The sequence below is a fragment of the Typopeltis vanoorti genome, chromosome 17 (assembly GCF_054136105.1).
Source record: "Typopeltis vanoorti isolate ZY-2024b chromosome 17, IOZ_Tvanoo_1.0, whole genome shotgun sequence".
In the NCBI taxonomy this organism is placed as follows: domain Eukaryota; kingdom Metazoa; phylum Arthropoda; class Arachnida; order Uropygi; family Thelyphonidae; genus Typopeltis; species Typopeltis vanoorti.
In genome coordinates this window covers 43,879,950-43,894,201 of record NC_143565.1, presented here as the reverse complement: position 1 = coordinate 43,894,201, position 14,252 = coordinate 43,879,950, and the positions used below count along the sequence as shown (strand labels likewise).

At 35.8% G+C, this 14,252-nt stretch overlaps 1 protein-coding gene across 2 annotated transcripts in view; it reads left to right on the top strand.

Moving 5' to 3' along the window:
* DNAlig1 (DNA ligase 1) overlaps window positions 1–13,705 on the top strand; it is a 114,656-nt gene extending 100,951 nt beyond the window's left edge. The window contains exon 18 of one of the 2 annotated variants that reach the window (XM_090407011.1): window positions 13,048–13,705. In XM_090407011.1, the coding sequence (XP_090263137.1) occupies window positions 13,048–13,134 (87 nt within the window). In that variant the 3' untranslated portion in view covers window positions 13,135–13,705. The remainder of the gene's footprint in view (window positions 1–13,047) is intronic. The other variant, XM_090407012.1, reaches the window with a different exon arrangement.
* The last annotated feature ends 547 nt before the right edge of the window (window positions 13,706–14,252 follow it).

Sequence of the window (14,252 nt, the reverse complement as noted above, 5' to 3'; positions counted from 1 at the left end):
GGCTTTGGCGAGTCAGATGGGCGCCCTCTTTTTCTTGGTTCATTCGTTCCCCTTTTTAGAAGGCCAGCAGCAATATCACACACAAAATTAAGCAGTGGTTGGTGTTTTTCATTCTTCTGATCAGAGTGTCTTCTATACAAGAGCCATGCATTGACACATGGCATGTTGATCAAATGAAATACGATCCTCTAGTAGAAGCAACGACCCTTGATGTTGGTGCGATATTGCTGAACAAGCATGTCATGCAGATCAACACCTCCCATAAAAGTGTTGTATTCTTTGACTGTTGATGGACGAGGGACATTCACATGTTGTTTAGCAGCAACAGACCATCGTCTGACATTTTCAACGGGCTCTTGACTTTTATAAGTGGAGATAAGGTGAGAGGATAAGGAGGATCAGAAAATGTGGAATTATAGATCACATCTATTGTTTCCATGTTTTTGTGTCGCCACCATCGATTTCTTATGTCACGTATAGGTGACTCACCTTGATTTTATAAGTTTCAAGTCGCACACTGAGGGGTGTGTCATCTTCATCACCATTCCTCCTATGAATTCCACAGGCACACTGTAGCTGTCTACATTGAAAGTTTCATCTGCAGCAGCTCCTTCATCTGAAGCTCTGCTTCGAACAGCTGCCCTCAATGTCTCCTCCTCCACATCATCTTGCAACTCAACATCCGATATATCCCTTCTAAGAGAAATACAATTTCTTCAGATGATAATGGCCTCGACATATTCTAAAAGAAAAAGATATCAGACTCATAATTATATTGTGACACACAATCTACAGATGCCTAACTTTATATCATGAAAAATAATCTAAATAACTAATGCTAGGATACATATTCAGACTTATACATAATTTCTATTCTTCGTTGATAACACTTCAAGAGTGATAAATATAAATGTCTGCAGAAGAAACTAATTTTTAAATTATTGTCTTTCTTGTACTTCACCATTTACAAATTTTTTTCTCTAAAAAATTGTAAATATTTTAGAGAAAAAATTTGACCCTGAGCCTGGAATCAAACCTGGGTCCTCCACATTACTATTGTGGAGGACATGGGTTCAATTCCCAACTCAGGATATGATTTTTCTCTATAAATTTTCAGAAGAAACTAAATAATTCGCACAAATAGCCACATAATCGCGAATAAACAAGAAGATCATATTTAACATGTTATTATATACACGTGACTGACTGATTCCAAATGGAATCATTATATTCTGGTAGCAAATATTCAACTTCTGAGCTTATACTCTATAATCCAATATATGCATATTATTCTACAGTTTCTAAGTCATAAAAACCGATATTTGTAAGATTTATACGTATAATACATACCTGTTATTATTTTCGAGAGTTTCAAGGGCACCAGGATGTCGACATGCCATGCGGATGTAAACACACAAAAGGAAATTGCGCACAAACAACCGATCATGATGAAACAGCAGACAGCTGCAATCTGTTGGCAAAAAATGGAACTACGATGTACGGTACCAATTGGAATCATTCGCCACGTAATATGGGCTATGAAAGCCAAGAAAGTTAGCGATTCCAATTGGAATCATTCGGGCAGAAAGGGTTAAAAATTATAACTTTTAATTTTTAACTGATCATATTAATGGCAGGTGTGTTTAATGTTACATTATATTGAAAATAATGGATGAAATATCAAGTACAGTGGAACCTCGGTTGTCGAACTTAATTCATTCCCGAAGGCTGTTTGGAAACCGAATCGATCGAAAACTGAAGCCATTTTCCCATAAGAATTAATGTAAAGTGGATTAATCCATTCCCAAACCCCCAGATGATTGTTTATTTAAACCTTTACAACAGTACTTCATGCATAAGATCGTACACAAACATAATGAAAATAAAATCTTACATAAAATGAATAAACACATTAAATAGATAAAATATAGATGAAAATTGATCGCCTCTTTATTCTTGAGTATTGTACAGATTGTTGATTTTGCCTTACTGAACTGCATAGTAAGATCCGAGACACAAACGGCATTTCATGTATGTTTGGATATGATTTCTTTTTTCATCACCATTGTGGTTCTAACAACTTTTCTTTTCGCTTTGCTGCTATCCCTATTCTTCTACGGTCCCATGGTGGCTTAATTAATAATAATTTATGAAAAAACAACAAAAGAAAATCAAAAACTCGCTGCAAATTTGAGCAGGTGCCTGCACTGAACGAAGGCTGACGCTTTTCCACCTTACAGCTCAGAACGCAGAGCACGTGGTTGCTGTATGCATGTTCGGAAACTGGGACGTTTTTTGTTTGGAAAATATATTTGGGAACCGAATTGTTCGAGAACAGAGGCGTTCGACAACCAAGGTTCCACTGTACATGCCAAAGTTGTGCTTGAAAATAAGTAATATTGACCATTGCTTTGCACATCCCTCAGTTTGAAAACTACTGATATAAAGAAGATATGCTTAAGGGTCAAAGCTGTATAACTGAGAGATCTCCACATAGCCTTTAAAGGAATGCGAAGAACCAACCAGGGCTTCGGACATGGAACGAATGAGATGGGCTGCCAATTTAGGATTTAACTGACCAGATTGTATTCTTATTGGCTTAAACCAAAATACAAAATAATGGTACAACATGACAAAATTTCATGCCAGCTGGGGCGTCACCCGATTAAACAAGACCCCCCCCCCCCCATTGTTTTCGCCAGGGAACCAGGACGAACAGCGAAAAGTCAGCTACGGGAACAAATCTGAAAATAAACCCCAACTCAACATCACCAGAGTTAAAGATCAGTATTATCAACATAAGAAGCCTCAATGGCAAAGAAATGGAGCTAGCTGAGGAATTAGATAAGTACCAGATCAACGTAATAGGGGTGACTGAAACAAAAAAGACAAAAACTGGTTGGATCTTTTTGAGCAATAAATACAAAATGTTATATTCAGACAATGACAATCAAGGAAAAGGAGTAACCATAGTATTCAATACTAAATACGAGGCTAATCTTCTTGAATGGCAGGTGTGTCAAGTAGAATGATGTGGGCAAATATGAGAATGGAGAACTGGACAATGAGACTTATTTGTGCCTGTGGTCCCACAGAAGATTCTACTAAGGTAGCAGTGGAAGAAATTTTTGAGGCTCTAGAGAAAGCTACTGACACGATGAAAAAGAAAACGTTGGTCCTTGTTGGGGATCTAAATAGCAAAGTAGGAAATGATTGTTAGACATACAAAAATATTTTGGGAAAATTTGGAGAAAAGAGCAAAGCTAATAATAATGGCAAATATCTGTTGGATTTCTACTCAGGACATGGACTGGTTATTACTAACACAATGTTCCAACATAACAATGTGCACAAATTCACGTGGAGAGAAGAAGCAAGGAATAAGAAAAGTCTCATTGACTATGTTGTTGTCAATAGTAATGTTTTCTCCCTGGTGCAGGACACCAGAGTGTACAGAGGATTTGAAATTGGAAGTGATCACTATTTAGTCTTGAGCAGAATAAAATTGAATTTCATATTGAAAAGAAGAACATGTAAGAAAGTTTTAAAGGGAATAAAAGTTAAGCAGCTCTCAGCTGTGAACTGTAGACTAAAACACACAAACATTATTCAAGAAAAAATAAAAGAGTTTGAGAACAGGAACCAAACCTTGGAGATTCAGAGGCAATCCTTGAAGAAAACTCTGATTGATTCGGCCAGAGAGGCATGTGGTGAGGTTGTCTGCAAGGATAGAAAAATCAGAAGTCTATGGTGGACACAGAAAGTTAAAGAGGCAGTGAAGAAAAAGAAGATAACATATCAAAAGTTCCTGGCAAATAAGAGCTTGTGCTCTTAGAGAATACAGAGACAAATGTAAGAAAGCTAAACACCGTAAAACTAGCTAAACAAAAGTCGTGAGGATCAAGAACATAGAAAATAAATATCAAGAAGGTGGCAAAATATTCTGGAGGTTGTTGATGAAGCTTAGAAATGGAGGAAAGAATGCTGTAAAAGGAATTAAAGATGATAAAGGTGACATGAAAACTGAGAAAAAGATATCCTTGAAGTATGGAGTAATTACTTCAAAAAATTGCTAAATGAAACAAGAAGTGATAGCACAGTGGTAAAAAATACTCAACAAGCATACAGTCAGAAACACATATCCATACTTGAAGGAAAAAGTCATCAAAGGCATGAAATGTGGAAAGGCAGTAAGAATAGATGATATTTGACCAGAAATGCTGAAGTCTGGTGGTATAAAAGTCTTACAGTGGCTGCACTGCATAGTTCAGAAAGCCTGGACAGAGGGACGAATTCCCGATGATTGGAGTAGAGCTCTCATAGTACCCATATATAAAAAGGGAAATAAAACTAAATGTGAGAATTACAGAGGTATTTCCCTATTAAGTGTTCCTGGCAAGATCTATGCAGGTATACTTAAGGAACGATTGAGAAGAATTGTGGAAGAAAAGCTGGGTGAAGAACAAACTGGATTCAGGCCAAATAGAGGCCGTCAGGATTAGATCTTCACTTTACAACAAATAGTCGAGAAAGCATGGGAATATAACAAAGATCTGTATTTAAGTTTTGTCGATTTGGAAAAGGCATATGACAAGGTGCCAAGAGAGAAGCTATTCAATATGCTACAGTTATATGGTGTCAATGGGGCATTATATCAAGCAATACTTTGTCTTTATTTGAGTTGTAAGTCAGCAGTTAGAATTGAAGTACAGGAAGATGGTTTAATGTTAAATCTGGTGTGAGACAAGGATGTGCATTATCCCCTCTGTTATTCATTATCTATATGGATCACATTATGAAGGAAAGTGGTATTAAACCTGATATCAAAATTGGAGATTAATGTCAGTGCTTTGCTTTATGCGGACATTGTTATACTTCTAATTAAATCCGCTACAAGTCTGCAAGATTCCCTGACTAAACTTAGTAACTGTTGTGATAGATATGGTATGAAGGTCAGCAATAACAAGACAAAGAGAATGAAAATAAGCAGAATCACTGAAAATGTCAACTGCGTTGTGAATGGAGAACCTGCGGAACAAATGAAACATTTCTGCTACTTAGGCACGATTTTTAGTGAAGATGGTAAATTAAATATGAAAATAGACAACAGAATCAACAAAGTTGGTATGGTAGGAAGTCAATGGAATAAGAAAGAAATTAGTCAAAACACTAAATTAGCTGTATACAGGACAGTGTTCGAACCAGTTTTAATTTATGGATCTGAGAGCTGAGTCAGAAGTAAAACACTTGACCAAAGACTAGAGACTGTGGATATGAGAGTCCTGAGAAAGATTTGGGGCACGAACAGATGGCGCCAATGGCAATATCATATTAAAAATCAGGATATTAGAAAAGAGCTTGACATTGTCAGCATCCAGGAATGTGTTACCAGAGCTAATCTCAGGTGGTATGATCACTTTAACAGAATGGGTGAGGAAAGGTTAGCAAAACAAGTGTTCTCTGCCAGGTTGGCAGGAAAAAGACCCAGAGGAAGACCAAGATATAGGTGGATTGATATGGTAATAATTGCCTTAGACGATAGAAATATAACATCTGATAATGTTGTAGTCTTGACAAGTAACAGACTGATTTGTAAGAAATTGTAGATTGGAAGTTAGTAAGGATGTAAATTTTTCATGTAGTACTATCATATCCTGTACACCCCTTGAGGGTACATGGCAGGAATTCGATGATGATAATATAAAGAATTGCATATCCAGTTCGATTGGACATAATGTCCTTCTCAAAACAGACTAGTAGTGTGTTATTCTATGCATTAAGTTTTCATCCTGAACAGAATTGAACAAAGTACTATGAATGTAACAAGTATGAATTAAAAAAGAAGAGTAAAGATTTGTGTTGGTTGGAATTGTAGTTAAAGTGGCTAAGGCTATGTGGTCAGTGTATTGTGTTGGATAATTGATGTGTTCTTCTGGCTAGTTTACCTGCTACATTGAAAAATCATGTTTTGGGGGATCTCTGCTACCTTTGTATGAGACTGACTAACTCAAAAAAACTCAAGGGTTTTTTTTTTCCTAGCTGGAAAAAAAAAAACCCTTGAGAGAATTTGAACTCAGGATTTTTCAGCCAAAAGACAAATGTTTACTCATCTTTGCAATGGTGTTACTGAGTACATGCTAACAAAGGAATTAGAGCAGTGGTTCTTAACCTGGGGGGGAGAAGTTTCTAAATTTTGACCCGGATTGGATGGACCACAGCTATTTAATAAAAGACGATCTTATTGAAATACGAGCCAATGCACATGTTCAAATGGAATTTGAAAAACTGGACTTAGAACAGTTCTGGTGTACACAGTTAGAACCTTATCCACGGCTGGCAAAAGCAGCATTGCAGGCACTTTTACCATTTGCCACCACCTACCTGTGTGAAATGGGATTTTCATCACTTTTGCACATAAAAACAAAAGCCAGAAATCGCTTAAATGCAAGTGATGACTTGCGCTTGGCTCTTTCAAAAAAGTAGCCTCGCTTCAAAAGTATTATTATGAATAAACAACAACAACATAGCCATTAAAAATTGAGATATTGTTTTGTATGTATATGTAAATGTATGTGTTTATTTTGCAATAGATGTATTTCCTAAATAAAGAAACAGTAACATATTTTTCAAGGGGGTGCCGATCACTAAAGAGGTTAAGACCCACTGAATTAGAGAAAAATGTGTTAACACAATTAGTGTTACTAAAACTAAGAATACCAAAATAGGTGAGATTCTTCAATTATATCAGGTACAGAAGGATGTAGCTGTGATTATCAGTACTAAATGTTCATGACATAAGAGAGACCAGCTCACATAAAGAATAAAGTAAAGGCTGGTTCTTGTTAGATACCTAAACAGCAGAGTACAAAATTAATCCAGACATATAGAAACATTTTTGGAATAATTTGGAGTGTGGGGGGGGGAAACTGAGCTAATAGGTATCTGTTGTATTTCTGCTTGGGATGCTGGCTAATATATTAGTGATACCATGTTTCACTATAAAAATGAGCATATATTCACATCGAGAGGCACACACACAAAATTAGAAAACACAGATTGTGTTTTCTTGTGTAGAGGCTTAAGTGCTGTGAGGACATTATGTTGGAGGTTTAATGGATTTTTTTACAACACTCAGAATGAATTAAATTAGAATTTAATGCTCCTATATTTCGTCCTAGTCACTAGGACATCTACGGGGATTACAAAAACAATTAATGTAACATGCACACAAAAACTTACAATACTAAGCAAGTCCTATCTAGGTGGAGCTCCCTCTAAGGGCAGTAGTAGGTGGCCTGGAATGTAAGGTGGGACCTCTGGTGATGAGTGTTTCCCAAATCTTCGGAAGCTTAATGCAACCGTATTTATTAAGATTTGGTTGGTTTCTGAGAGCTGCTGCTGCTTCTAAGAAAAGTCTCTCTTGAATTTGCTGTGGTGGAGCATCGTGGTTTTCTTCCATGATACTCTGTGGGTGGTGTCCAAAACATGGTCAGCCAAGCCTGAATGGCCATAGTTGTGTTTAACGATGTACGACTTGTGTTCCTCCAGGCGGATGGATGCTGATCTGCCTGTCTGTCCAAAGTACGCAAGCTTACAGGAACAGGGTACTTTGTAAACTCCAGGCAGAGAGAGAGAGGGGGGAGCTGATCTTTCGTAGAACGGATAAGGGTAGCAAGTTTGTGGTAGGGCTTGTATGCTGTGTGTAGGTTATACTTTTTAAGTATCTTGGCTATTTTTTCCGAAGTGCCTCGGATGTAGGGTATGGTGATGGCATTTTTAAATTCTTGTTGACGAGAGGGATGGGGAATGGGGGAGGAATTGATTATTTTTTTGATACTGTGTTCACTGTAGCCATTGGAGAGGAAAGTTCTGTGTATGTGGTTAAGCTCATTAGTGAGGGCGGTTCCACTGGAACAAAGATTGTGTGCTCTCTTGGTAAGGGTTTTAATGATGCTATATTGTTGTGAGGGGTGGTGGTGGGAGAGTTTGTGAATGTATCTGCCTGTGTGTATGGGTTTTCTGTATATAGTGAAGGCAAGTGTATCATTGGGCAGGCGCGTGACTAAGGTGTCTAGGAAGGGTAAACAATTGTTCTTTTCCTTTTCCATAGTAAACTGGATTCTTGGATGTAGGCTATTGAGATGACTGAGGAAGGAGTCTAACGTGTCTGGGCCATGAGGCCAAATGGAGAACACATCATCTACATATCTTAGCCAGATAGAAGGTTTGAGTGGGGCTGAGTCTATGGCTCGTTTTTCGAAATCTTCCATATAGAAATTGGCTAGGGGGGGGTGAGAGGGGGGAACCCATGGCGGTTCCTTCTATCTGCTTGTAGATTTTGTTATTCCAAGAGAAATATCCAGAGTTGATGGCAAAGGAAAAGAGATCTAAGATGTCAGAGGTGAAAACGTTTTCTAAGAGAGATAAAGTGTCAGTTAAGGGAATATTGGTAAACAAAGAGGAGATATCAAAGCTTACCAATATGTCTGTAATGTTCAAGGTTAAATTTTCTGTGAGGGCTTTAAAGTGGGTCGAGTTTTTTATATAGGAAGTTGAATTTCCGGTGAGGGGGGACAGAGAGTTGGCCAGCTGTTTAGACAGTCTGTAACAAGGTGCATTGGTGGCATCTACTATAGGTCTGAGTGGGGAATTGGGTTTGTGGATTTTTGGTAAACGTATATTCGGGGGTGACGGGAGCGGAAAGGTTTAAGTTTTTTTGTGACGTCAGGGGGCCAGGAGGTTACTTTTTTAAGTAAGATTTTTAATTTCTTAACTTGTTTTTGTGGGGTCGTGTTCTAGCAGGATGTAGGTAGCGCGATCGCAGAGGATAGTGTTCATTTTACTTTTGTATTCGCTGGTATTAAGAACAACTGTGGCATTACCCTTATCTGCTCTGGTGATGACGATACTTTTTTCTTTGCGTAGTTTCTGGAGAGCCATGCGTTGGGTATAAGATAAGTTACTTTTTGGAGGCGAAGAGTGTGCGAGGATGTTGGCTACGTCGAGTACATACGTAAAATGAACACTATCCTCCGCGATCGCGCTACCTACATCCTGCTAGAACACGATCCCACAAAAACGCAAGTTAATTTCTTAACTTGCGTTTTTGTGGGATCCTTTTCCTTTGCCAGGCCACCTACTACCGCCCTTAGAGGGCGCTCCACCTAGATAGGACTTTAGTGTCACCCACGTGGTTGAGCTTAGTATTGTAAGTTTTTGTGTGCATGTTACATTAATTGTTTTTGTAATCCCCATAGATGTCCTAGTGACTAGGACGAAATATAGGAGTATTAAATTCTAATTTAATTCATTCTGAGTGTTGTAAAAAAATCCATTAAACCTCCAACATAATAAAACAGATTGTGTTTGTTGATAGTTAGTTTATTAATTCAAAATGTGAATTGGACCATCATTCAGTGTTGAGCAGGATAGGAATGAATATTCCATTGAAAAGAAAAATGTACACTAACATTTTGAAAAAAGTCAAATTTGATCAATTAGTGAATACAAATGTCATCATTGTTTCCTCAGTATACTGTGACAATATAAACAGTAAAATGCAAACATACTTGTTTGCATTTTACTAGTTTCTTATCAAGGGTTTACTCCTAAATCTATTATTTGTTATGTCTTAGATATTCTCATTTCTAACATTTCAGTCTTCTAAAATACTGCTAATTGATGCTTCTAAGACAGTGGTTCCCAACCTTTTTCCACTTGTATCCCTTTTAAACCCATTTATATAAATTGTATCCCTTGTTTTTAAAATAGCTGCATTTAAATACTGACACTTTTGTTCTGTGCCTATCTTAATGTAAAATGAGGTAATGAGTTGGGAAAGGAAAATTGCTACATTAAAAGTACAAACCTCAGATTTAATTTTACAATATTCGTAACACAGAAATAACCATGTTAAATATTGATAATGATGATGAAGTATTTAACAAAATTTTGATTTATTATTATTAATAATATTTATTTGTGTTATCTGAAAAGTGTCTGTAATAATTGGTATATGGATCACTAGCCGATCGAAACATTGTTGGTGAGATCGTTGAGCTTGCTTTGATGTACTTAGTTTTTGCAGACACGTGTTGAGAAGTACTTGGCGATGGGTATCCACATCAAGTTTTGGTTTTTTAACCATTCCTGTTTTCAACCACTGATCTATAACTGGCACGCTTAAAAATCATTGACAATAATAACTGAAACTACGTTAAACATTAAATAAAAAAACTACTTGAAAAAAAATCGCAATTAAAGACAACGCACTTATTTATACTCAGTCAGTAACTGACCTAATCAAACAGTCCGGCTACGGATGTATTTATATTTTTGGAGAAGTTCTAGAAACGTCGCAAATGGAAGTCAGTGGAAGGTTCGTTATCGCAAAGGTCATTTCTTAGTAACATGCGATTGTTCTGGAAAGGAAAAAAGTGATGCATAAACTGTGCGTAATGATTGGTAGAAGAGTGGTTTGTGGGAGGGATTCATAGCCATGCCCTCGCCAATCATCATTCGCTGATGTGAGCTAGTTTTGAAGTGTCTCTGTTAGCTGTGATTCAAACTTAACATTTATTGTTCCATAACTAACGGTTTGCATTTTGTTTCCTTTACTTGTTGATTATAGGTTTTACTTTATTTTTTTACTTTACTTTATTTTTCGTGTACCCCTGAACGGCCCAGCACATACCGCTGGGGGTATGCGTTCCATCAGTTGGGAACCGATGTTCTAAGATAATGCATCAGTCCTGCCAAAGAAAGGTCTTGGCTTTCTTCTTGGTATGTTTTCCTGTCATACTAGCATCAAGTACCTGTTTTTGCTAATCTTTTCCTCTCCCATTTGTCATATCCCCACGTGTCCTCGAGGGTACAGAAGTCTGACGTGTGTCAGTTTACAGGCCAAAGTTAACCCTGTGAGAATGGCCAGTTCTCAGCAGAGTGCCAGCAACATTGAATGATAGAATCCCTTCCAACTGCTAACCATGCTCAGACTTGCTTAACTTTTTGCATGAGCCATTAGTAGCAGAGACTACCAATCAACCAATCTTTGCTGGCCTTTCACTCTCGGAATCATAAGTTAAAATCTTGTTTAAACATTATTATATATTACAAAGTTGATGTTTCATCGCCTTCCAAGCATATTAGCTTTGCTTGTTTTATTATCTGTTTTCATTTTTAATTTGCTATCATCATTGAAAATTGTGCTTAATTAGCTGAAATGCGTTGTTTGTTCTATAAGGTTTCCAGAGAATGCATTCGCTGTTTTCCTAGTTTCTTTTTTTATTCCTAATTTTCATACCAAATTCATTGAGCAACAATTGTTTAATTTGTCTAAAGATTTGAAGATTCATAGCAGATTTATTTAAGAGGATAATGTCATCTGTGTAGAGTAAACAACCAAGCTTGATATATCCACATTTTATATCAGGTTTAATGTAATCATCTTTCGTGATGATATATATAGATGATGTCCCTTGCTTTACATTTGATTTCACATCAAACTATCTTCCTTTACCTCCTTCAGTTCTTACCATTTAAGTATATTGAGTATAGGCTATGTACTGCTGTGTTATGTTCCATTTATACTATGTAATTGTAGCATTCTGAAGAGTTTTTAATCTCTTGATCATATGTCTTTTCCAGATCTACAAAACTTGAATACAGATACTGTTATATTCCCATAATGTCTGGGCTGTTTGGCTTTTACAATTCCTATTTGACTTGAACCTAGCTTCTTATTTCCCAAGTTTTCCATTGACAATTTCTCTTAGCCTCAAGTATGCTTGCATAAATATAATTGGAATACTGATTATGGAAATTCCTCTGTAATTCTGTCATTCAGTTTTATTTCTCTTTTTTGGAGATGGGGGGCTATGTCTTTGACTATGATAGTTCTAATCTTTTAATCTATTTGACCTTCTAATAACTAGCCTATCTGAATTATGCAATTTAGCTACTCTAAACTTTTTTTTTATAATGGTGTTGTTATTACTTATTTCTCAGAGTGTGTGGGGGGATGTTTTATAACCTTTTTTTTAACTGAATGTAAAGTTGAAAATGCATGAATATTTGAGAAATTTCCAATATCATTGTCTTATAACAAATAAGTCTATATTAAATTATACAAGAAGATTGTTCATACATTAATAAAATTTTTGTTCACTTAATGAAATAAGAATGTTTTTTTTTTTTTTAATAAATATAACTTAAGCTTCTTTTTTTGGTATGTGTGTAATGCCATGCTTAATAATGCATTTACAGCATTACTTTGGTAGCATCAGAGTATGGTAAAACCTGTGATCAGTTAGTATTTAATTGTATGCTTGCTTAGGTCACAGTAAAAATCTAAAAAATAAATTTTACATAACTGTCAGAAAAATACAGCACTAGCTCATCCTTGTAAAATATGGGTGGGAGAACTATTTGTGGGTTCTGTACAGCTTCTGTAACTGCTTACTCTGCCAGTTTGTTGAATTGGGATTTTCGACATTTCATGTTGTTCGCCACCACTAAACTGGCATGAAACAAAATCATTTTTCCCTTTAAACGAATGTTTATCTCTTAATGATCTATAACTGAAGGTAGGTTCAAAATTTTTTTTAATAAGTTAAAAGAAATACTAAAATGGTGATAATTACACCAGTAAATGAAGGTGTTGATTTTTAATTCAATAATGAAACTTTTTTTTTTTTTTTTTTGCTCTCCTGAAAAGTAGCCAAATCCAGATTCACTAGTTTAGCATTATCATCTTATTAATGTGTTCTCACACTAGCAGGCCTCATAGGAATCATACAGATAGCTTGTTATTGTGGATAGTTTGCTATATTGAATTAGCATGGGTTTATGAGCTTAATAGTTTGTTATAGCAAGAGTCATCTATACCTCATAGTGAATACTGAAATAAAACTTACGACTGACAATACATAGTGGCAAATTTTAAGAACTGGGTCATTTTGCAGTTAAAATATAATAATGTTGCTAATATAAATTGTGTATCGCCATTAGAACAAAAATTTGGCAACTAATTATTATTTCTCTTGTCAGGTGGCTGCACTGTATAACAATCAAGATCAAGTCAAAAATCAGAATTCAGCTGGTAGAAAGAAAGAAGAGGAAGATGAATTTTACTAATAAATCTAGACTGCTTAATTGCCATGAGATACAATTATAGCATTTTTTTTGTGTACAAAATAACAGAATATGCAGTATGATAAAAACTGTTTCAAGAATAATCACAGAAGAACATGAATATGCACAAATTTACATCATCTTATTTCATTATGTATAGCTTGATCATAATCATGCTTCATATCTGCTATACTGAAGACAGTTGGCATTCTAACTGCATCTAGATTTCTACCACAGTGTTGAAAAGTGTCCGTGGTTTGACTTTTAATTGTTGACAGTGTTATTAACCGGTATAGAATTTGAATATGTAAAAAAAAAAAAAAAAACTCCTTCAGCTAATTTTTTTTTATAACTGCTTTAAAAAAAATATTCCATTTTCTTTTCACCTCATAAAGTATGGCAGTTTCTTTTAGTATTGTTGAAAGTTGATATCAGATAAAAACAAACGATGAATCCTCTTAATATATGTTACATTAAGAATGTTGTATATATTTTTGTAATTGAATATGTATATTTTCATTCCAACTTTGACATTCTTGTAGATTTCATTTAATCATTATTAAAGAATGTATGTTCTAAATTTAAATAAATGGACTTTGTTTTATTGGCATTTTCACAAAGGGTTCAACTGATCACATATAACATGGTGGGCTGGGTTTCCAGATAAATTCTGATCCCAATAGTAGTGTTTTTTTAATGTAAAATGCATGATATGGTTTATTGTGCAAATTATATTAAAAAAAAAACACTTTACTATAATTTTGACATATACAGGGTGTTCGGGATAAATTTGACAGTTTCGTAAGGAAAAAGAAAATCTTCTTTGTATCTATTAAATTTAATGAATTGACAAAAAACATTACAGGCAGAGTTAATTACAATACTATCAACAAGATTTACTCAAAATAACCACCATTAGCATCGATCACAGCTTCAATCCTGCTTCGGAACCTCGAACAAGCTGATGCTACAGTCTCCCTGGGAAGGGCCGCAAAAACTGTTTTAATTTTATCCATTAACTGGGCTTTTGTATTACTGGAAGTGCGATTGGTGTCTTTTTCAACTGCGCCCCATACAAAATAATCCATGGGGTTAAGGTCTGGGGAGTTTGGAGGCCAAAC